Source organism: Pleurotus ostreatus (genome assembly GCF_014466165.1).
Source record: "Pleurotus ostreatus strain PC9 chromosome Unknown scaffold_7, whole genome shotgun sequence".
NCBI classification, from domain to species: Eukaryota; Fungi; Basidiomycota; class Agaricomycetes; order Agaricales; family Pleurotaceae; genus Pleurotus; species Pleurotus ostreatus.
The window spans coordinates 831,540-853,444 of record NW_023503162.1 but is presented as its reverse complement, the minus strand read 5'-3'; the positions used below and the strand labels follow the sequence as shown (position 1 = coordinate 853,444).

The 21,905-nt window shown below is 49.6% G+C and overlaps 9 protein-coding genes across 9 annotated transcripts; 5 read left to right on the top strand and 4 right to left on the bottom strand.

The window, feature by feature from the left end:
* Positions 1 to 164: 164 nt before the first annotated feature.
* HYR1 (peroxiredoxin hyr1) lies at positions 165 to 863 on the bottom strand (the record flags this gene model as incomplete). The annotated part of the gene is made up of 5 exons (XM_036778974.1): positions 165 to 275; positions 332 to 505; positions 559 to 626; positions 680 to 702; positions 757 to 863. The coding sequence occupies 5 exons, from the start codon at positions 861 to 863 to the stop codon at positions 165 to 167; spliced, it is 483 nt and encodes a 160-aa protein (XP_036628363.1).
* Positions 864 to 1,626: 763 nt separating this feature from the next.
* PC9H_009471 (uncharacterized protein) lies at positions 1,627 to 3,022 on the top strand (the record flags this gene model as incomplete). Its single annotated transcript, XM_036778973.1, has 3 exons — positions 1,627 to 2,578; positions 2,634 to 2,770; positions 2,825 to 3,022. 3 exons carry the CDS (start codon positions 1,627 to 1,629, stop codon positions 3,020 to 3,022), a joined length of 1,287 nt encoding a protein of 428 aa, XP_036628362.1.
* A 317-nt stretch (positions 3,023 to 3,339) lies between these two features.
* Positions 3,340 to 4,146, top strand: PC9H_009470 (uncharacterized protein; the record flags this gene model as incomplete). Its single annotated transcript, XM_036778972.1, has 1 exon — positions 3,340 to 4,146. One exon carries the CDS (start codon positions 3,340 to 3,342, stop codon positions 4,144 to 4,146), a length of 807 nt encoding a protein of 268 aa, XP_036628361.1.
* Positions 4,147 to 4,271: 125 nt separating this feature from the next.
* Positions 4,272 to 7,937, bottom strand: PC9H_009469 (uncharacterized protein; the record flags this gene model as incomplete). The annotated part of the gene is made up of 21 exons (XM_036778971.1): positions 4,272 to 4,468; positions 4,634 to 4,800; positions 4,852 to 4,921; positions 4,977 to 5,054; positions 5,108 to 5,206; positions 5,261 to 5,345; positions 5,398 to 5,529; positions 5,590 to 5,738; positions 5,788 to 5,875; positions 5,940 to 6,036; positions 6,096 to 6,202; positions 6,255 to 6,329; positions 6,392 to 6,511; positions 6,566 to 6,697; positions 6,754 to 6,971; positions 7,028 to 7,115; positions 7,164 to 7,316; positions 7,366 to 7,410; positions 7,464 to 7,586; positions 7,633 to 7,859; positions 7,910 to 7,937. The coding sequence occupies 21 exons, from the start codon at positions 7,935 to 7,937 to the stop codon at positions 4,272 to 4,274; spliced, it is 2,478 nt and encodes an 825-aa protein (XP_036628360.1).
* A 1,236-nt stretch (positions 7,938 to 9,173) lies between these two features.
* Positions 9,174 to 10,517, top strand: IWS1_2 (Transcription factor iws1; the record flags this gene model as incomplete). The annotated part of the gene is made up of 5 exons (XM_036778970.1): positions 9,174 to 9,182; positions 9,241 to 9,295; positions 9,353 to 9,610; positions 9,662 to 9,896; positions 9,947 to 10,517. 5 exons carry the CDS (start codon positions 9,174 to 9,176, stop codon positions 10,515 to 10,517), a joined length of 1,128 nt encoding a protein of 375 aa, XP_036628359.1.
* Positions 10,518 to 13,813: 3,296 nt separating this feature from the next.
* On the top strand, positions 13,814 to 15,856 carry IWS1_1 (Transcription factor iws1; the record flags this gene model as incomplete). Its single annotated transcript, XM_036778969.1, has 3 exons — positions 13,814 to 14,071; positions 14,156 to 14,514; positions 14,563 to 15,856. 3 exons carry the CDS (start codon positions 13,814 to 13,816, stop codon positions 15,854 to 15,856), a joined length of 1,911 nt encoding a protein of 636 aa, XP_036628358.1.
* A 1,828-nt stretch (positions 15,857 to 17,684) lies between these two features.
* PC9H_009466 (uncharacterized protein) lies at positions 17,685 to 18,031 on the bottom strand (the record flags this gene model as incomplete). Its single annotated transcript, XM_036778968.1, has 2 exons — positions 17,685 to 17,866; positions 17,938 to 18,031. The coding sequence occupies 2 exons, from the start codon at positions 18,029 to 18,031 to the stop codon at positions 17,685 to 17,687; spliced, it is 276 nt and encodes a 91-aa protein (XP_036628357.1).
* Positions 18,032 to 18,197: 166 nt separating this feature from the next.
* PC9H_009465 (uncharacterized protein) lies at positions 18,198 to 19,182 on the top strand (the record flags this gene model as incomplete). Its single annotated transcript, XM_036778967.1, has 8 exons — positions 18,198 to 18,300; positions 18,362 to 18,381; positions 18,440 to 18,468; positions 18,521 to 18,596; positions 18,649 to 18,741; positions 18,800 to 18,923; positions 18,987 to 19,070; positions 19,130 to 19,182. The coding sequence occupies 8 exons, from the start codon at positions 18,198 to 18,200 to the stop codon at positions 19,180 to 19,182; spliced, it is 582 nt and encodes a 193-aa protein (XP_036628356.1).
* Positions 19,183 to 19,458: 276 nt separating this feature from the next.
* Positions 19,459 to 21,381, bottom strand: PC9H_009464 (uncharacterized protein; the record flags this gene model as incomplete). The annotated part of the gene is made up of 8 exons (XM_036778966.1): positions 19,459 to 19,509; positions 19,797 to 19,873; positions 19,924 to 20,461; positions 20,515 to 20,674; positions 20,746 to 20,784; positions 20,851 to 20,896; positions 20,950 to 21,145; positions 21,199 to 21,381. 8 exons carry the CDS (start codon positions 21,379 to 21,381, stop codon positions 19,459 to 19,461), a joined length of 1,290 nt encoding a protein of 429 aa, XP_036628355.1.
* Positions 21,382 to 21,905: the final 524 nt, after the last annotated feature.

The following is a 21,905-nucleotide window of genomic DNA, read 5'->3' as shown; positions in this document are numbered from 1 at the left end:
CTAGTCCCAGGCGCTTAACAACTCTTGCGTACAGCGTAGACACAGAATCTTAGGCTTGAGATGTGTAGCTTTCGGGTGAAACGAGGTAGGTAGAATATACATAGATAGATACGAAAACAACTACATATTCACAATTTAGGGGTGGGGTCAGTGGGCCCTTCTAGTCACTGCAAGAGTTTTGCAACCTCCTTGTCGATAGCTTCTGGGCTGGTGGTGCTTGCCCAGCGATGGACGACGTTCCCCTCCTTGTCAATCAAGAATTTCTCAAAATTCCACTATCGGCCACGCCACAGGTAAGACTTGCTGGGCGAAGACAGAGCGAGAGGCATACCTTTATTCTGGTCAATCCCAAGAGGCCAGCCTTCCTCTCCTTTAACCACTTGTAGACTTCATTGGTCTGATCCCCGTTCACGTCCGACTTGGCCATGAGTGGGAAAGTCACGCCGTGGTTACGCTCACAGAATGTAGCGATTTCATCATCCGTGCCAGGCTCTTGTCCCCCAAACTACCAGGAGTCAGCCACTATTATCCGTTGGCAAGGTTTTGTTGTTGGCTTACTTGATTGCAAGGAAACCCAAGGATCTCGAGGCCCTTCTCGTGGTATTTCTCATACAAGGCCTGGAGACCTGCCACACGGCGTTAGGAACCATATGGTTAGCGATGAAGCGATCACACACACCTTTATATTGGGGTGTGAAGCCACTACACATTGGTATGTGAGCGCCCATGGAAAGGAGCTGAAGTGGTAGGACGCACCATTGAGAAGCAACATTGACGATCAACACCACCTTGCCCTTCAGCTGCGAAAAGGGGTAAGGCTTTCCTCCAGGTAATGTAGCGCTGAGATCGTAGAATGAAGTCATTGTCGAGCTTGAGCTATGCGCGCGCGAGATAGGCGGAGTTATGAGACGAGGGGAAAATTGGGATACAGAGATGCGGAAAGAAAGAGCTCTTGATACAATATGTGAGCGGCCTGATGGGTATTTAAATACCGTCCGGCCGAGAAGTGAAGACAGTCTCAAATGCGGATGAGTGACGTTGATGAGAAATATTCTGCGTGCAGATGTCGTGACCGCCATTGCGCACATGCTCCCTGTTGTCATCGATGATCAAGACTTGGAAATGCACAGCACCCCGGTTGATCCGTCGGTGGCGCTCAGGGTGGCTTTCAAGGTTTCTTTCTTCCTCACAACTTCCTTGAACATAAAAGTCTAAATTACAGACGTATCGCACGCGGTGGTCACTGGTCAGACACATAATACCGGTTCTGTTACTTATCCGGGATTGCCGGGAGATGGTGAAACGTTGACAGAACGTGAAACGTTGACAGAACGTGTACAAGTCAGCCAGCCGATCAGTACTGGATCTATATGGCAATTCACCTGCCTGATAAGGTGCAAGTGGTTGATATCACACACAGTGTCCGTGCTGTTGGTTGCATCCCGCGCTCACACCACCACCTAGAGGACCTCATCGTCGGTATCTTTAGCGATATTTCCTATACCGAAAATTGGGGAAGTCTGGTCTGCTACAATCATTGAGCATTGGCATCCCGAAAGGCGATTCTTCGATTCTGGAACAACGACACCCTCCTAGTCAGCCGGCGAAATTGCGACGCTGGGCGAGATGGATCCACGATTAGGCGACCAATACGACGAAGGAATTGATCCGTCTTCATGTGAGTACACTCTCGAAAGCGGACTTCCCATCAAGATCGTCGGCGAAGACCCTAGTGGCACTGGGATGCAAAAGTCAGGGAGCAGCATGGAGCAATGGGCGGGAGTTAGCCCGCCGGGTAAAGGGCAGGTAGCGGCTGCAAGTGAGGCGGAAGCCAGCCTTCGTAGACTTCAGACAGGCCCGACCAGCCCGACCACCGACCGACGAAGCCGCAATGGACATAGACGAAATTTCACTCCAACCGGCCTGCAAACGCAAGTCATCTCAGAGCGGGGAGAATCTGACACTTCAGATATGGCAGCGCCTTTAAACCTACCGGCGGTCACTCCCCTGCAGGACTCCGCCATTCCTCTCGCCCAAGGGAGCAGCGGCTTGGCGGCGACCCCTGATACACGGATAGCTCACGCTGCGCCTCAGATCACGGTAACTGCAGACACAGAAGTCACCTCAGAAACCAGAAAAGTGGACATAACGGAAGTTCATAGTATCTCAGCCCGAGATGATGGCGCTATAGGCGAGTACGCATACTCCGAATCAGTTCTTTTGAGACAATCAGCCATCTCTTCATCTGGTACATTCTCCCCTTCTGGAGATTCAGGGGGTAAACACTGGGAAACGCATAAGGTTGATGCTGCGACGACCGAGAAGATACGATACACGGAGGCGCATCCCGTGGCTCCTTCGTCCGGCCCAGACCATCGAAGGTCTCCTGCTGTCTGTAAACCTAGCCCCGTTTCAGAACGGCGTCACCAGACATCTGGACTCGGCATGGGGTGCTCAAGAAGTTCATCGCGATTATTATCCGACACTGCACATGCCGCACTCTTCGGGTGTTCGATGGAAGACAATCATAATGCCATGAAGCATAGCATCAGCATGCCTAGTAACTTTGGAAAGCACGGTTAGTTCCAGATATATGTCGACTTTTAGCCACAGTGTTGACCACCGCAGAATAGCTGGCTCCGAACCCTTGTTACCCCCTGCTCAGATCAACCGCAAGACTCCTAAAGCTGGTGGCACTGGGATCGAAAACGAGAAGAGATATAAACAGCACCTGAATGTTTTGGAAAATCTCCACAAGAAAGCGACTGAGGTATTATATTTACGTTACTTCGCGGGCCAATATCCTAACGATAGATAATCGCAGAAAGAAGGAGAAGCGAGAGAAGCGTACATCTCTACAACTTATGAGTTTCACAGTGCAGAAGCAAGTTTCCTCGAAGCGGAAAGGAAGTTGAAGTTACAAAAGACTAGGATGGAAGGTAGTCTGAAGATATTGTATACGTGCTGCGAAAATGTCGATACCATCAGCAGTGCACTGTCACAATGGAGATCGAAGAGGTAGTTAATAGCCTTATATATATATTGTATCATTGAACTTGACTTGAAATAATGCACGTTCAATGTGTTCAACGAAATCTCCTATCCCCTGTGACCCCTTAAATAGTCACAAGATTGAGAGCAAGCATTGTTTCCGTTATCCGTCGGTCCAACGCGGATGCTACGTTGACCTAAGAGATAAAAGCAGTGCAATCGATGGTCGAGACATCCGGACGGGAGTACTTTCAGCACTGAAGCTTTGCCTCCTAGCCTCCTAATGGCAAGCCGACGTGAGTATATAAACGCAAGGTATTGCCACAATTCTTCATCAGACCGGCCACCATGTTGACACAAACCACCCCTCGGGAACTCCCCACCGAACTTGTTGAGAAGATCATTGAAATCCTCTGGCTATCCACCTTTAGCAATGCAGAACGGGTCAGATTCATGGCTGCGTCTGTGCTTATCAGCAAAGCATGGACCTGCCTTTATAGCCGCATCTCCTCGCGGGACGTTGTAATCCCCTCAGTCCAATACGCTAAATACTTTCACACTCACCTCCTCGACGAACGGTCGGTCATCTTTGACAAGACCATCCATGACATGCCGAACGAGCATTGCCGTTCCCTTCGCTTCCATGTTGAAAGCCCCTCAGTCCAAACACCCACGCATTTCAATATGAAGTTCGCACACAGCATCGACAACTCAGAGAGCGTCTTCGACCTACTTGACTGGCTCGCCGACATCCCATATCTACCCTTCCTACGTCACATCTCCATCGAGTTCCACAATTGCGGCTTCACCGACCTCTTCGACAACATGCGACTTGTCATCTTTCCTACTCAGGTCACAAATTTGGACATATCCTTCGGCTTCACGGAAGGAACGTCCCCCAAACGTATTCGCGACTTGCAGAAAGACTATCCCCTGCGCATCCCTGAGGGACTTCCGCTCAATCATATCGAGACACTGGCCATAGTTGGGGGCGGCGTGTCACCGGTGCTTGGGCTGTTGGTGACAAGTTGCACTAGCTTGCGGGTAGTCAGGACAGACCTTTCTGATAAATCAACCGTGGAAGAAGAAAAAGAATATCTAAAAATATTGCGCGAAGTCTGCATCGACCGGCACATGTCATTAGAGTTATGTTAGCTTACATTTCCGCTTTTTGGCTCTATCTTTATTCATCTACAACATATTATCGATCGGATCACGAAGTTTGCAAGTGAAAGGATCATCTCCTTGTTGATATGCAAACAGAAGTGCGTGAAACAGGTTCAAAATCGAATAGGTGCAATGGAGGATATTCCCTCTGTAATCAGCTTGCGGAAGCGCTTGTTGTTGTGCCTGTATTTGCGTGCAGCGAGATCTCGTAGAAGCATTGCAAGCGTATGTCGGCCATGCAAATTTTTGAGAGCAAGAATTGACATGAACGCGTGCATACCCAACCTAGCTTTTATTAACATGGAAGGGACTGTTGCACGAGGATGAGCACCCACCAAATGATGTCGGTTCTTCGTAGAGAAGCACAAGTCGGCTTTGAAGTTCTGCACAATGAATTGCTCGTGTATCGCACCACACGGCAGATGGAACCTTAGAGAGTGAGGTCAATGTTTCCACGTACTGATATGCGACTCACGATATAAGTAGGCAGAGTCTCGCTTCGTCTTAAGCCCCCAACTTCGTACATAAGCGTGCGTTCTCATAGCAAGCATAAGGAAATGCTGATAGACGTTTAGCAAGACGACATGCTCTGAGTTGAGCTCTGGATCGTAGAGAATTGCTTGACTGCGAGATTTTGCTAACCTAGAGAACGATCAACATGGAATAGAGGTGACTTGCAACGTAGCGACATACCGGAGGATTTTATTGACGAACGTCTTCCCGGGGTTGCGACCACGATCCACGGTCAGCGTGTTCCCGATACCTGATGGATCGAGTCAGTGGGATCAGGGCATGCCAACGGCGCGGGAGGGAATTACTTGTGCCATGGAATCGAGAATAATCAACCGCTACAGACAAGTCCTTCATGTTAATGGATAAACCACACCACGGAAATCCTAAGGCAAATGGCGAGTCAATTATGCGTCTTAGAAGGCAGTGTGTAGCGTACTCTGGTCGGAGGGCGCGACCACATTCATAACCATCTGGCCATGATCGAAATTAATTAATGTCTTCTCTTTGGAGATGAAGCATCCGTATTCGGGGTGACCTTTGTGGTCGAATTAATAGAGAGGCGTGGGCACAGAGAGAGTATGTCACTTACCTTCTAGCATCATGGTCAGGAACTTCCTCGCTTTCGTTAAACTCGTCGTAACGAACAAATAGTCATCCACCATTCTCAGCATAATCTAATCATGTCCTGAGTTAAGCTAATGGGGCAGGGTCCTGTAAAACACGTACGCTGTCTTCGCCCTCGCTGACGGCAGCGGGAAACCGTTTCTCCATATCGCCGTAGAAGAAGGAACAAAGTAGAGTGGATAGAATCGAGCCTTGGGGTATCCCTACAGTTTGTTGATAATAATGGCTCCCTATCTACATGGCGACAAGTCACATGGATTATCTTTGGTGGGTCGTAGTAAAACATATACTGACCTTCACGATATTCTCTGTTATATGCTCTTCTAAAAGCTGAAGAATATCGTTCTGCTTTGCGTGAGGATAAACGACTTGGTCGGCGAAAATTGTGCCCCGCAAGCAGCTAGCCAGTTCGGTTGCATATCGAAGAAAGTGAGGTTGGTCATCTGTAGGACAAGTCAATATAAATCGACACGAAATGAGAACCGTGGTCACCGTCAGGTACAGCCCGTTTCATGTACCGTCGCTCTATTTTACCAGCGAACGACGAAACTTTACCATAGCGTTGAAGGAGGTACGTTTCCTGTATTAGAAGAAGGCAATGAAGTAAGAAACCACACTTCCCTGGATAATCCTCACACGCTAACCTCGGAGATCAAAGACCGCAAGATATCAAGCAGCTTAGCCTGCGTTATACTGTCGAAGCAGGCCTGAACATCAAGCTTCACGAAATAAAGCTTCGGCCTTCAATGAATGTAATCGATTTAGCAACACTCAGTAAGGCGTGCAAGAATTGAACGTACAGTTTGCCTCTGGCATCTTTGGGTAGATTTGCCCTGAAGCTTTTCAACTTTTTGTGAATCTCGTCTGGACTAAAGACGGAGGCTCCGAGGAGCGATGGCTTATTTTGCTGGTTTAAATGGTGAGGCTGACGAACTAGAGATCATGGTTAGTGTCTTTACCTTCTCATACGATAGGATATGGAATGCGGCCTGTAGTATTTGGTTGATGGACTTCTCAGGACCGGAAAACGTGCCCTTAAAAACACCCAGCTCTCTGGTTAACGAGTAGATGACTAAAGGAGTAGAACAGTACGTACGACTCGATTTTGCACCTTCCGTCTCAAGTTGACGATGGGCCGCACCCCCGTATCCTTAGGTAGAAGGCGTACGAATGCGAACCCAAGTTTGCGTTGGCGAAGTAGTTCTTCGGCGTCTACCTACCATGAATCTGTCAGAGGAAATATCAAAATATTCAAGAATGCATCGCATACGTCGGGTATTTGTGTGAAAGTTGTCAAGGTGAGCTTCTCTAATAGTGGTGCACAAAGTGTTTCCCAGTCGTCCTGACGAAAATACAACGTTTTGTTTCTGAATGCCGACGACTCCGTGATGTAAAACGTGGTCTGTGAATCTCACTCAGTAACCACGAGCAATGGACATGCTGAGCAACTCAACGAACCTTGAGCAACGGTAATATGAAGCCGTCGAAGTACCAGAACAAGAACTCTTCGAGTAACTCGCGACGCTTGAGTGAATCCGAGACAGAAACGCGCCTCTGCTTTTGAGCCTTCTCGCCGGGAGGCATCAACCATTCGCATGCTGCGGTACTGAAACCTTGCAATACGCAATGCAGGCTGAGGGTTTCGTATCGCCGACATGTTATAAAGCGCTTTACATCTAACCCGGTCGAAGCCAATGAGAACATATATGAGCGACGAACTCTTACAACTCACGTCTCATTATTAGCCTATAATTAGCTTCGCTGCCCCAGAATGCTTTCGGGATAACGCAGTGCGTGATAGCAGCAACATAGCGGTAAACCTAGAAAATGGTCAACATGGGGGTGCTCATAAAAGAGAAACTCCTTACCTCAACATAACCACAAGCGAATTCAGCGAACTTAGGTCTAGGCTTGGCCTGATCAATTGCTCCCAGAGACGCCTCGTATCGGGACGTGTCCATTGATGTATCAAGCTGAGCCGGCTGCGAGAATAACGTAGAGGAATCTTCCGACATCATTTCCTGCACGAGAGGCTCAATCGACCGCCAAAAATTGACAGAGTATTCTTACAAGGATGGTTGTGCTATCGAAGTCCTCCTTCCCCGAGGGTTTTGCCTACCCAATGCGAATTGAGTGAAGAGTAAATGTCAAGCCGTATCTTTGCACACCTTTGAAGGACAGAACTTGTCTCTGAGTGGTTTGTAACCGCATTTGCTGTGCTTCCAAACCATCCGCTGCAATATCTTAAGCGATTCCTTTAGCCGCTTCGGAGTTTTGCAGGTTCCCTGCGACTGCGACATGATTAAGAACATGGGGTTTAGAGCATCAAGTAGAAACGAGTACTTGTATCTCTTGCTCTCTGTCGGTATAGTCAGGGATCGTATATCGTTCATATTGTTGTCTCTTGATCATAAATGGGCTCGACAAGCCATACTGTCTTGGAAATATATACTTTGACAGATATCTAGCGTCTTCGGCTTGTGTCCTTGGATCCGGATCGACCCAGGTTTCGGGTGATGCCTTCGGTTTACGGAAGTACGACGGGGCGATTCTGTTGAGGACATCTGATGCCGGATGAGATATACTGAGTGATCTGAAAGTGTGGGAGACTTACGCTTCGGCGGCAACCCGACGACAAGCATCCTGGTTTGCGGTACATACAGTGGGCGGCCGTAATATATTCTCGTCCGAAAGAGGGAGATGTCCGCTGGGGAAGCTCTTACAAGGGGAGTATTAGTGACATGGATGCCGTCGATAGGCGGCAGCTTACTCCTCCACCAAGACCTTTGGACGAGGGATGCTTGAACCACTTCTTTGGAACTTTCGCCGCTTAGGATGTCGTTCTTCGCCTTCTTGTCCCTTTCGTTTCAGCGGTCTTAGCACAGGCTCGGGCTTAGTCTGCGGGCAGCCAAGCTCCCGGTATCTCGGGGTCAAATGCATTAATGGCTGACCCGTCAATTGACAGAGGCAGTCGCTGGGCAAAGGAGCGAATATGCATGTGTCCGTCAAGAGATGGAGAGTCGCGTCTACCCCTGTTCTATGATACTATATATCAGCGATGTCTCACGCGCTTTAAGGCCTCGAAGCTAACCGCTCCAAAAGCAACTGCCACTCAGGCGTTTGGAGGGCGGTAACCATTGTATTGACAAAGAAATTGACAACGCCTATGCGGTTAGTCTTTCCGCGTTGACTGTCACTTGAACGCTTCACGTAACCTAGTCAAGATTCTAGAGAAGGCTCGGAAGTGGCTCTGCTTACCAACTTGTATCCAGATGTTATGATGTTTTGTGGACGCGCCGAATTAAGGATGCGTTCTTGGGCGCGGTCAATTAACTGGGAAAGTGAGAGAGATTACTCAGAGTAACCTATTTATTCACTCACTTCGTGAATCCGCATCATAGGAGGCAGGACGCAAAAATGCCTCGGGGTCTCGGAGTGCAGACACACCACGAAGGTCTGGAGAAACGATGTAAAGGCCGGCGAATCATTATCATGTACAGTTTCAAATGCCACTTCAGAAGGTTGTAGTATCGCCTTGAGGTGCTCTGATAGAGTCCGAACGACCGGGAAGTAAGCGCGAAGGATCGAAAGAGTTATCTGGCTGCCGGAACCCTGAGCCATAGCTGAACCAGGATTCGAGGGAGACATTATGTACAGAGGCCAATCTCTGAGTCGCTAGAAGAAAGTTTGAGCGTCGACGTCGTCTTACGCCCTAAGGGTCGCGTGCGGACTGTGGTGGTGGGTGGCAAGTGCACTGAACGCGATCATGTGAGGATACAATGACTGTGGGAAGGCCATACTGACTGTGGGAATATCCTGCGGGGTACCTGACAATGACAAGGCCTCACCTTCTGTACACTCTACATTGACAAGCAATCATGGTCAACGTTCGTATTTTCACCATGCTATTATCACTTCGACGAGCTCACACTCACCGTTTTCTAGCAATTGGAGCGAGAAGTCTTCGGTTCTGGTTCCGACCTTTCGGACTTCGAGGAAGGTATGTTATCTGTGGCAACTCTCGAGGCTCTGCATTGAATACTAAATGATAATAAAGAGGTTCAGCAGCGCCGAAAGGCCCCAGTAGCCCGAGAAGAAGAGCAGTCCTCTTCAGGTGCTTCTTCAGAGGACGACTACGTCCAAGAGCGTCCTGGAGGAGCGAAGCCTATTAAGAAAGCAGTAAAAAAGAAGTCCCGCAGAAGCCACAACGGGGAGGATGAGGATGAAGTAGGCAGACCTAGACGGCAGGCGCAGAAGAAGAGAAAGCGTCAGCAGCAGCCAGAGATTGACTTGAGCACCTTGCCGCCAGAGGAGGGTGAGTCGCAATTGTATCCATGCTATGGCCATTACTCAGCGACCGGTTTAGCTAAGAAAATTCGCTTGGATATGCAAATTGATGCCATTATAAAACCCAAGAAAGGTTCACGAAGCAAGAAGCGCAAGAACGAGGATGAATTAGACAGATTTGCGGACGACGAAGTCGCGAGGCTTAGGGAGGCGATGATAAATGCTGCGGACCAGGATGATATTGCTATCAAGGAGGGGAACCCTGCGCTTCAGAAACTTAGGCTCCTGCCCGAGGTCATGGATGTTCTCCGCAAGTGCGTTCTATCTCTATATCTCTTCTGCGAATGGACCTGACAGCTTGCAGAGCCTCACTAGCTCAGTCTATAGTGGACAACAACCTCCTCCAAGGTGTCCGACGGTGGCTGGAACCCCTCCCAGATCGTTCAATCCCTGCTCTCAACATCCAGCGCGAGTTCTTCCCCCTCCTAAAAAAGATGGATTACATCGACAGCGCCGTCCTCCGTGAATCCGGCCTCGGCAAAGTCATGATCTTCTACACACGATGCAAGCGCGTGCAGCCTGACATCGCTCGGACTGCCGGTGACCTCGTCTCTACGTGGTCGCGGCCTATTATCAAGAGGTCCGCCTCGTACAGGGATCGTATTATTCCTATCGCCCAAGAAGAAAACGCGCCCTCACGACCTACTGGACGCTCGCTCAACGCTATACTGTCACAGGCGAAGGAGTCTGAGAAGGGACGAGTTAGGAAGAATGCGGTTAATATTCCGAGGAGCGACTTGGGGAGCTACACTGTGGCACCGAAGAGTGGTGGGCTTATGAGAGGGAATACGGTCAGCGTGGAAGGAGATGTAGAGAGGAGGAGAAAGGCATCGGAGAGGCTAAGGGCCCTGACCAGGAAGGTCCATGCGAAGTGATGCTCCTGGATCTGCTTTTTTCTTTGTCTATCTTTCCACTGTTGCCTGATATCGCGACATATGTACTAGGATTCCGTCTTTGCTTACTCTCATTTCCCTGTATAGACAGTCTCTTTCACTCGCAATCTACACTCGACCCATCAACGGTGATGTCCATACCCGCATCATCGGGCATATTCATTTCATCGTTCCATCAGTCTAGTCTGAATATGTATACTCATTCCCTTGCTCAGTCCTCTAGACAATGTGCTTAAATTGCCGCCGCGCTGGAGTATGTGTTAGTATGCAGTTCCTGAATATGTGTTTATCTACCAATCCCCTGGGCTCATCCTTGGACTCCTTTGTCTCCCCTGGTACTCTAAGCGTTGAACCCTCTGAACTGCCCGTTCCCTGACGAATTTACGGGTATGTATTCCAGACAAAGCAGCCATAAATGGTGTTCCAACAAAGAAACAGTAGCTTTATTAGCGTGACTATTGCCTAGGGTAGCTAGTTGCAATACGCGATAGAGATTACGAATTTGCACAATGCATAGGAACCAAAATAGGCGAGACGAGGGTCGAACGACGGATCTAGCCGACCGCCAGCACTTCCCCCGCCCCCGCCTGTACTCGTACTCGTACTTCTGGGTGTCTGTCAGTCTGATAGCTATGCATCAGATTTCATGGTGGAATCAGCTGGCATCAGGCCCATGTGTTATGTCGTCGTATGCCTGTTATGTCGCCGTCAACCGTCAAAGACAAGCCAGAGATCAAAGTGCTGAAAGCGGCCCTGAAGTCTTCCATCTACATCAAGGTTCTCTGAAGTCGGTTTTGGCCGCCACAGACACAGACACAGACGGATACTTAAGGTCGGGCCACGGGGGACGGAGCTCGCTGTGGGCAAATACAGAGGTGCGGGTATAAGAAAGTACCGTCGTACTGTATGAGCTTGCCGGTTCTGTATAAGTACACACCATAGCTACAGTCAGACGTTGACGGTTCCAGCAGGATCATACGGGTGATACGGGTGATACAAAGACCTAGATACACCCCAAACTTACATCCATCAATCAAGAAGAACGCGAGTCGGGGTAACCCCTCGGCGACACCAGTACTTCGTGATACGAGTACACAGGAACGCTGGGAAACTGCTTAAGTCGAGTCATTCGCTCTCGACTCAGACCGGCGTGAGACAAGTAAACGCTTGCTAATGATAGCAAGGTTCAATTTGTGAGTTGGAATGACTGGATCGGATGGAATGGAAGAACGGGGCCTCGAGGCACCCCGATCTGGCATACTATGATATGAGGCCGTTGAGCGGGAATCAGGCGAAGAGATAGTCTGATAGTCCAACCCACCACAGAACATGCTAAGTTAGTCAGTTAGGGAGATGCTGGATCATATTTTTACAACCGAATACTCATCACAGAAACGATGATCGTGTTGTGAACGGCAAGCTAAATCGGCCGTTGAATTGGAGACTGCATGCAAGAGAATTCATGCCATCGTAGAGCTGTGGTGTAATGTCTTCAAGGTGATGACGACTTACAGGCGAGCGCACGCCGTTCCTGTAGTAGTAACCTGATCACTTCATCATTCGAGTAAGTATAATGCAAACTTAACTTACTCCTTCGGTACTTATGCATTATGAAGTGCTTATGTTACCAGGAGCATCGAGAACGGAGGGCACGCACCGTAGCATGCGATCGAACTGCCTCGTGTTGCATTAGAGCGTAGTGCGGAGCACTCAGGCTATCCCCAGCGCCCGCAAATCGTGTCTGGGAGAATGTACTTGCGCATGGCTGTGCACTAGTGACGATGCACTATTACATGCACTGTACCCCCATACACCGCACACTATACACCATACACGGCTCACGATAGGCGCATCTCGACTGAAGTATGTTCTATTGATTCCCCAGCCCAAGGCACATGCTAGTGCTAGTGACGGCATTTAATCTCTGAGGCTCGATGCGTGAGTGCTGGCGTTCACGCCGTGCTCCACTCACAGCTCCAGTGTTGACGTTGTATTGAGACCTCAAGGCCTCGAGGACCTCTCCGATACTTGGTCCGCAGATAACCCTGATGCAGTATTGGGACTTGTCATGACTTCGGCCATGGTTCCGCTTCCTCGAACCTACATCTGCAGCGATGCTCGAAAGCTGTAGTGGATGTCACGTCGGAGGGAAACGGTGGCAAAAGAAAACACCTTACACATAAAGTAGGGGCCTATGCCTTGAACCCCGATATCTCAAGGCCACAGATTCGGCATCACTGAGACGATAGTGACAGTCGCGTTGATCCTTGTTAATGACGGGGGTCCGTTTTCTGCTATGCATTTCGTCGCGTTACGGTGCGAAGTAGAAGGGGCAGGGGAGGCTTCGAAAGTCGGAATAGGACTGAAGGCTGGATCCAAGTAGTCGAAAGGCGAGCAGACCCCCTCACCTGGCCTGTGTTCAATGCACGAGCCGCCGGAGCCGGGACGACACCATCGTGCGGACGTTCCCCTCCCTGCGATCCCAGTCTGCCTGCGACATCTGTACGTGTTTGACCTTTGTACTTGCGCTTCTTATCAGGGATCCTACACTCATATTGCAGTATTCCGGGCGAGTGTCTGTGATCGTGCGTAGGATCTCGTATGCGTATCTGGCCGGCCAACGTTGGTACGATCAGATTGTGGCGCCACGCCGCGCACGCGTGATCATTCACTGAGTCCGGAATCAATTAGCGTACGAATCTGTAGATTACGCTGTGATCGACTTGCTGATGACCTCTGTTGACTGGTATTCTTGTCCCACATTCGGTGAGACTCATATGATAACGTCGGGACGGCTTGTGGTGATAAGAAGGCCGTCGGGCCTTTCAGAGACGATGAGCTGGCAAGTGAGACATAATGATTTGGGCTGTTGCAACGGTCAAAAAATATGAGATACCTGTGTAGCGTACTTGTACTCCCGAGGGACACTTACGTGAATTTGAATGAGGAAGGAGCTGGAAGGAGACGCTATGTGCAAGCTTTTGTTTGATGTGAACATGGTGAAATGGTCAAAGCGTCGAAGCAGGGGTGAGAGAATTACCAAAAGCGGAGTTCTAAATCGTTAAATTGGATGCATAACACGTTCCCCTCGTCCCCCCCAAAGCGGGCATCCTTCTTGTTTCCCTCCCATACTATTGAGGATCACCTATACGTCCAAGGTCGCTGCCTTAGACGACGCCCGCTGCTTCTGCTCATCGTCGTTGACAGCGGCCGACTCTGGATATTATTCTCCACTCTCCCTACAGTTTTTTCAAGCTCTATTTCCCCGACTATCTATCATGCAGGTCCGAAGGCCTTCTGGCGTGACCCCACTGGCCATTGTTCTTCCCCACCCCCCTCTCCCGCGTCGTCGCTCGTCGCTGCTATCCGCTACCTCGGTTTCGTCGCCGCGAACTCCTAGTTGCGGCTCACCCAAATGCTCAACTCTGTTCTTCAACAATGCTACGAATAGAAAGAGTACCGATAGTTGGAATAGTTCCAACGCAGACGATTGTGAATGGGAGTGGAAGCCTGAGCAGACGCTCCTGCTATCAAGGGTACGTCGACCGATTTCTGGGTCTTTGGGACGGTATTAAATCGGGTTTTTCTGCCATTGTCGCGTCGTATTCTCAATACGACAGACCCTCGACGCGTTGCCCGCTCACCTCTTGACCCCCTTCAACGGTCCAGTACCCCCGTCCAACCTATTGGATAAAGTTGCTAGAGGTGTCTGCCAATCGAAAGGTCCAGTGGAATGGCCTCATTCTATCCGCGCGACACGCGCGAAGCTCCTTGAGGTCGCCAAGTCTCGGGCAAAGGAGGAGGCTATTGAAGGGCGCAAGGTCATTGCTGAAGAATCTGAGGCCGACTTCGATGAGGAAATGCCTGAATTCCACGAGAAGGACGTTTTGCAACAGACCACTAACATACAACGCAAGCGGCCATTGTATCGGCAGTCTAGTATGGACTTTATCAACGCCGAATTGAAGGACAACGAGAGGTGAGTATTCACATACTTCTAAATGTACGCCTCTCATCCATTTGCTAGGAGTCGCCTTCCTCGTCCCGACCGTCTCTTTCGAGCATTCCATCCTTATACACCCAGCCGTTCCAGCCGCCTGCTTGACCGCTCTTCGTCGCCTCCACCTGCTGGCGCAGTCCCTTCACTCATCAACCCTTCGACCCCGTCTTCGTCGACTCTCAATTCGATCAACTCCATCAGCCTGAGTGCTACTGCTCGACCCCGCGCCTTACGTCGTTCGACTTCGACATCATCGAGCATGTCCTCCATCAGTTCTTCTTCAGGGTTGTTCGTTATGGCTGATCCCCGTATCCAACGTATGCGCAAGGCAGACACTGCGTCAATCAGTAGTAATTCGGGTAGAGGTTCACCTCTTCCTTGTATGCTCCACGCTCCTTCTATCTACAATCGGCCCCTCCCTCAAACCCCTGATCTCATGACGCCTCCACCTCTACCTTCAACCCCTGGCGCATCGCACCGAACATCGGCCAAGCGTGCACCTTCCTTTGGCGCCCTTGCTCAGGAAGTCCGGACGCACGGCAAATTGCAAGCGTTGTTTGTGGGCGGGCACAAGTACTCTGACTCAACGAGCCGCATGTACCCCAGCTCGGACGAAGAAGAGAAGATTCGCTCTCGATCTGCAAAGAAGGTGCGCACGAGGACCGGTGCCGCCGATGCGAACGCTGGGATCGTCGGGCTCTCTCCTTCGCCGATAGCTACTCCCAGCAAAGCTAGCAAGAAGTCGACGGAGTCTTGTGTTTTGCCTGTGAAGGTGGAAAAGGCGAAGAGTCCCAAAGGACCGAAGGCCGATACCCAGAAGAGCAAACCTGATCGCGCCAAGGGGCTGGGGGTCGAGAAGCTTTCGAAGGCTTCACCAACTGAAGGTGCCAAAACTCAACCGAGCAGACACCGGCCAATGAATGTCCAGCGCAATCCAAGTATCCTAGGCGCCGAGCTCCCCGCCTTAGCTATGAGCCCCACCCCCATCTCGACGTCGAAGAGGGAGAATCGTCACCATCGTTCGCACTCTAGTAGCACTCAGGCTTCCGTTGGCTCATCACCGTGTTCGCCTGTGCATTCGTCGAAGCTATGTTCTCCAGGTACCGATGTGCATATGCATATCCCTGCTCCGTCTAAGGCTGGAGTCCCGGTTTTGCAACCAGCGCCCACCCAGAAAGTTCGCACTTTGAGACGAGTCAGAAGGCTAGCCCCAGCACGGAAGATATCCTTTGGCAGCTTGACGCCTGGCGATGGCACGGATGCAGACGTCGAGGGCGAGGGGGACGAAGAGGCCCTGGGAAGCGCCTTTCAGCTCAAGTAGGACCTTGACACCGCTTCCCTTCCTTGTTGGATATCATGATTCACCAACGACCCACACATTTTGCCCCGCATATTTCTTGGTTACCCTGTCTCGGAATGGATTGGACAAGGAGGAAAACTAGTTGAAGACCCTCTTGGCTTTTTGCTGCGACTGGGAACATCACACGCACACTCATTACAATTCCTACCACTCATCTCTCAATAACGAGCCCCCATCCGCTCCTTTGCTTCACCCATATCAGTTCGTTTGGACGAACCCACGCTCCTTCTCTCACCATGTATAACCCGTCCCACCTTCAATATTTTTACCTGGTCGGGACGGTATCGTTTCGAAGACTTTAACGACACACTCCTTGCATTTCTGCCTGCTTATATCTGCATTACATCGTTTTCGCATTTGCTCACACTCATTTCTTGTTCCTACCGTATCCCCCTCGCATCATTACTGACTCTCAGCTGCCATGGTGCAGCTTTGAATTCCCGTAACTCTTCCACCAGTCCCCTCACACGTGTACTCACATCCTTTCTCAACCACCGGAAAATGCCTCGCTTTGGACGAGATGTGTATCATCTTGTACAGTACAAAACCGCCTCCGGCTCCCCATCCCTGCTCCATCATCACAACTCGCATCCATCATATTGCATTTCAATTATTGCATCTCTACCTACCCCTTTTGCCATCTATTACTTTCGAATTCGACTCCTTACTATTCTTCGGGAAATCCTCTGCTTGATGTTTTCAGCCTCGTGGGCTCACTGGATCATTTTCCCTTGCCTCGTTCTCTGTGTTACACCATACACATGTTTTCAATGTTTGCTTCCTTGACACACTTTTCTACTATTTACCCAGTTCGAATTCGAATGTCTGGCACAGAAGGATACTTACATTTACTTTGTACAATTCATAGCCAAGTGAAATTTGTTCGCTGGACACCTACTTAGATTCCAATAAATATAATCTATTCGGAGGGCATTTTGCCCGTTGCTTTCTGCCCTTCCCACGTCAATTAGAATCCCTGACGAAGGCGAGAATGTTGGGCCTCGTGTTCATTATGTCGTGCGTGGTAAAGCTGGGGAATGGAACGTCGGAAAGTCGGACGGAGGAACAGGCCAAGGGCCGTGGCGGAATATTCCGCAAGATTGGCGACTGATGGACAGCAAACTGATAGAACTGGAAGGGCTACGTATGTTGCTGATGCATCAGTTTTTAGGGAGACAACGTACTGTAGGTACTTTGACAGCTCCACCCCAATGTAGGGTATTCACAGGGATTCGCATGTCGTTGGTTGCGTTGGAATATTCGTAATGGTGGCCATACAGAAGCTCTACATATGGTCAGATAACGTACCCAGAGGCTTCCGACGATATCAATCAAGAGTCAAGACAGGAAAGCGTGAGCGCCTCCTTGAGGACAGTCTGTCGCGTTCCCATAAGATGAGTAATGAATGGGAATCGAAGACAGGCCGACTCTGTTGTACGTTCTGATTTTCAGGACTGACGGTTGGATTTTTTTACATGCTCCACCTTCTGAGCACGAATACTGTGCGCCTAAGGATCCACGCTCCCGAGATCTTTCAAGGCCCACAAGGGTAAAGCGAGCCGTATCCCGGTCGGAGATTGCAATGACTTGAGGTACGTCCAGGATATGCAGTGCTAACACAGCGGGCTTCATGCTGGGTTGGTATGCATCAGAAAATGTAGCTTCGCGTACGAGGATACAGCCAACAACTACCGCATCCTATGCACTGTCTACCCATGCCTGCATCTCAAGTGAGCACGTCGTAACGCAGAAACAGGGATTTACGCACATAGGCCATCAGGAACGAAAGCTAATGCGCGTGCGCTAGCGCTGCTGCACCAGCCTCTTCGGCCGCCGTCACCTGTTGCTTCCTCCGCTCTTGTATTTCAGCCCGTTTCTCTGCAATCAAGACAGCAGCCCGCTGGTCCCACTGATACGCCCAGTATCCACCATAGCCAAATACACCCATCGCAATCAAGTGTGCACCTGGGTCTGAGTGTTCCGGTTACATACGAAGTCGGGTGTCAGCGCAAGTCCCCTTGAGCCAGCGAGTCGCTACGCACTGTCGAATAGGTTCCTTTTCTGTATTCCAAGCTGTCCAAAACGCGCAGCAAGGCCGAATAGTGAGAAACCGACTATATTTGAGAGCAGGGACATTTTGGTGAGCAGATGAACTGGCGCAACTTCAGACTGGCGCACTTTGGCCGACGGGCAAACAGAGCCAAATATTCTTAGCGCTGCTACTAGAAACAAATATGGGCGTCTATTTCGAGCATAGAGCTCACCAGAATTTGCCTACAATACAGCTTTGCATCAAACCATCATGGCGTCCTCGAACCCGGTTTCTGTGGAAGAAAAGGTTGCGACTGCGAAACAGCACAAAGACGTTGCTGATCAGGCTTTCAAGGCAGGCAACACGAAAGATGGTACGCCATGTCTTATATAATCGTTAAGGATGGTAAACTCTACAGCAGGGTGGCGATGCAGCTCTTAGATCGTATCACCAGGTACGAAACTACCCATATCCGAATGAACCATGGCGCTGACTTAACGCTGCGTCTGCAGGCTCTTCTGTATCTCCTGGGTTTGGATAAGTACGTGGAATCGAGCACGGCGAAAGTAATCAGAACAGAAACGAGGATATAGGAATGCAATGCAAGGCCTTGGCATGGGAGCGCCACCCCCACCTGCTGGCGAAGAAGTGAAGCAGGAGAGGACCGAGGTTCTCATAACGCCTTTGTAATTGCCGCATGCTTTCTGAATCCTCTTCTTAGATAGATGAAATTGTCGAGAAGGTCTACGCCAATATGTCGGCGTGTCATATCAAACACTCAAATTGGCAAAGGGCAGCAGAGACAGCAGAGAAGGTTGTTATTTTCGATCATCACAAAGAACGACATACTAAGATTGTCTCATCGTCGTTAGGCTTTAGCCAAGAATGACAAAAATTACAAGGCCATGTTCAGGAAGGGAAAAGCTCTCGGCGAGCAAGGCTTCTTTGAGAAGGCGATGAAGGTTCTAGAAGATCTGAAGAGCAAAAGCCCGGAAGGTACAATGCACGTCGCTGGTCTTTGGCAAGCTCACACTTAGACCCTCTCCCCTGATTTATCAGACGCCGCCGCTGCCGATGCTGAAATGACAAGACTGCGAATCATTGACAATGAACGCGAACGGGTTCATAAGCAGAAGATGAAAGGTGCGTATAACCGGCTCTCCGTCGTGTCTATGTGTAACGCAGTTTATCGTGAACAAAAGGTTTCCTGAAGCAGAAATCCTTATCCGTGACAGAGGAATCCATTAGCTCTTGATTTCGATTTGATTGTCTAGGATTTCTTGTCTTCAGTATCTACCGATTGTACTTGTGCGTTGACTAGTTGCGGCAACATCGTAAGCAAGGCACCTGCAAAGTCATCTTCTTTGCAAGTTGAAACACTTATTAGATAGGTCATACGATCGAGAGTACAGGTTGCGAGGGCCAAAGCCAGTATCTGAACAGGCATCTTGCACTTCCTACTTCCGGCTATTCGATCGTTTCCTCGATCGACATGACTGCCCTGTAGTGGGATCCAACTAAGAAGTAACTGCTAGGATTCGAAGTTTGTGTCCTGTTTTGGTCGGTGCTCCACCGAGGACATCTGGAGTTAGAAAGAGGTCAAATGGCTTTACTAAAGTGGTACTAGAAGACCTACCTACGAGTAATACGTTTAGCAAGGTACAGCCTATGGACTCAATTCTCAAGGAGCATCTACTATCGTCCACCCTCTATTTTATCAGGCAATCTTGAGGCGGCGTACAGGCCCACCATGATAGTGAGAACGATTATCAGATAGACTAGATATCCACCGAGCAAATTATGTTCCACTGATAGGGAAAAGAGCGAGGACGAAATCGAGGGTGCTAAGGATCTCATGATCGAACTGACCATTTGGGTCAGCCCGTTGACCGTTGCGAGGGAGTTTTGTCCTGGTACAGCAGCGATGATGAAAAGTTGATTTGAACCTGTATGATGTTCAGTGCTAGTCGCTGGTGAGGATGAGAAGGAAACTTACCGTAAGACATGGCCCCTAATACAAAGCAACTGAGCTGAACGACGAGGACGCAGATAACCTTGGCATCCACCCCGTTTGCTCTCTTAGCAAAGTAACTCATAACCGGGTACAAAGCAAAGCAGATCGCATAACTTCCATACGCGATTCCGAACGTCTTCTTTGGGCCAAACTTGCGGATAGCACGAGCGAAGAAGACGAGCTGGAATCCCCCATTGCAGAAGCCCCAGACGGCCATGATAGTGCCAATGCGCGCAGACGAGAGTGCCAGACCACCAAGGTGAATGGATGTCGATAGCATCAGAGGTAGGAGAGTGCGGAACGACTCCATAGTAACAGCTTGGAAGGCATGGGTTGTGAGGGAAATAACTATTGGTCGAATGAGGACGCTGCGAATAGGCGGGGAGCTGGCATCTGCCGCAGACGACGTGTCCTCAGCTGCTGGGTATTCTTCGACCGATTCATTGTTTATGCTGCCATAATCTCGGCGGGAAGCAGCTAAATTGCTTTGCCTCTTCTCTGCTAATTTCGTGGGATGTGTCTATAACACAAATGTGTGAGCACTGTGAAACAACGGGGATCCTTCGCACTTACTTCTTTCAAGACAAGAGCTCCCAGGATCGAGCAGAGCAACGCAAAGAACGACGCAGTGGCGCAGGGTAAAAAATATGGGTATTCAATGAAGAAAGGAATCTTCCCGAATGTACCAGGCCAGCGGCTTCCGGGGTCGGCGAGCTCGCCCCCGATCAAAGGCCTGGTCGAATAGATTTATTAGAGTTGACAATTCGCTAGAAAATGAGGACCGAGTAGGGATAGACAACCCACCCGAAGGTATTTCCCATGGTCCAGACAGGCGGGAGGAAGCTGAAAGCATCCGCTATATTAGATGAATCCGTGATCTCGATTCTCGATTACTCTCATGTTGTATACCAAAGTTGAGGAACATATACCTCTACCATCACATTTTTAGCGACCCCTATCCCCTAAATCAGAACCGAACTATGACTCGGGTGTAAACGACATGCGCACCGACATTGCCATTGAAGGCACCTTGGATGCAGCGGCTCAAAGCGAATGCGGCGTAACTTTTGGACAAACCAGCACTCAGAATTGTAACGAACAATCCCACCATTCCAGCCAGAAGGACAGGTTTACGGCCTATCCGGTCAGACAGACGACTCCAGAACAGTACTGTGACAAATTCTGAGAGGAAAAACAGAGAACCCTGCAGGTAAAGAAAGTCAGAGATATGTGTTTGTTGATAAATGATAGATTTACGATAATACCAGCATAGTACCCAACTTTGCGCTCATCGCCACCGGTGACCCCGCTTTCTAGCACGAATTGATTGACGAAAGGAAAGATGACTGACGCGGTGATCGGTTCGGCCGCCTGGATGAACAGTATGATGCCCAACTGAAAGGCAGGCAACGGCGTACGAGCATCGGACGACCGAGTCATGAGTGCAACGGTCAAGTCCGACCGCAAGAAGTCTCACAAATGCCAATGGGTCGAATCCCACAGAAGCGTGAACTTTCTCATGCTAACCCACGTTGAACTGAGTGTCTATTGTAAGATATGCTTCATCCATACTCATCAAACCTCGCTTGATGTGACATCGCGTTACTCCACGCCATTTTGGTGCCCTGCTTTGTTATCATAATCTCTCAATGGCTACAAAACAATTAGATAACAATGTGTACCCGCAATTCCTTAGAAATTCAGAACTATGAGAAATTCCAAAACACTATTCAATAATTTATCATAGTTCTGGATTTTTGATTTGAACAGTACCAGGATTGTTATGTGAAATTCTTTGAAAACATCACGCTTTGTCACAAAGGTTTGATGAGTATGGACGAAGCAAACCTTAGGAAGTCGACTACCAACTGCAAGGCCAATCGATAGCCACAGAAGCATGATTTTAAACATGAAACCAAGAGCGAAGTGATAAAGAGACGGAAAATCCGACTGCCGAGGCGGAA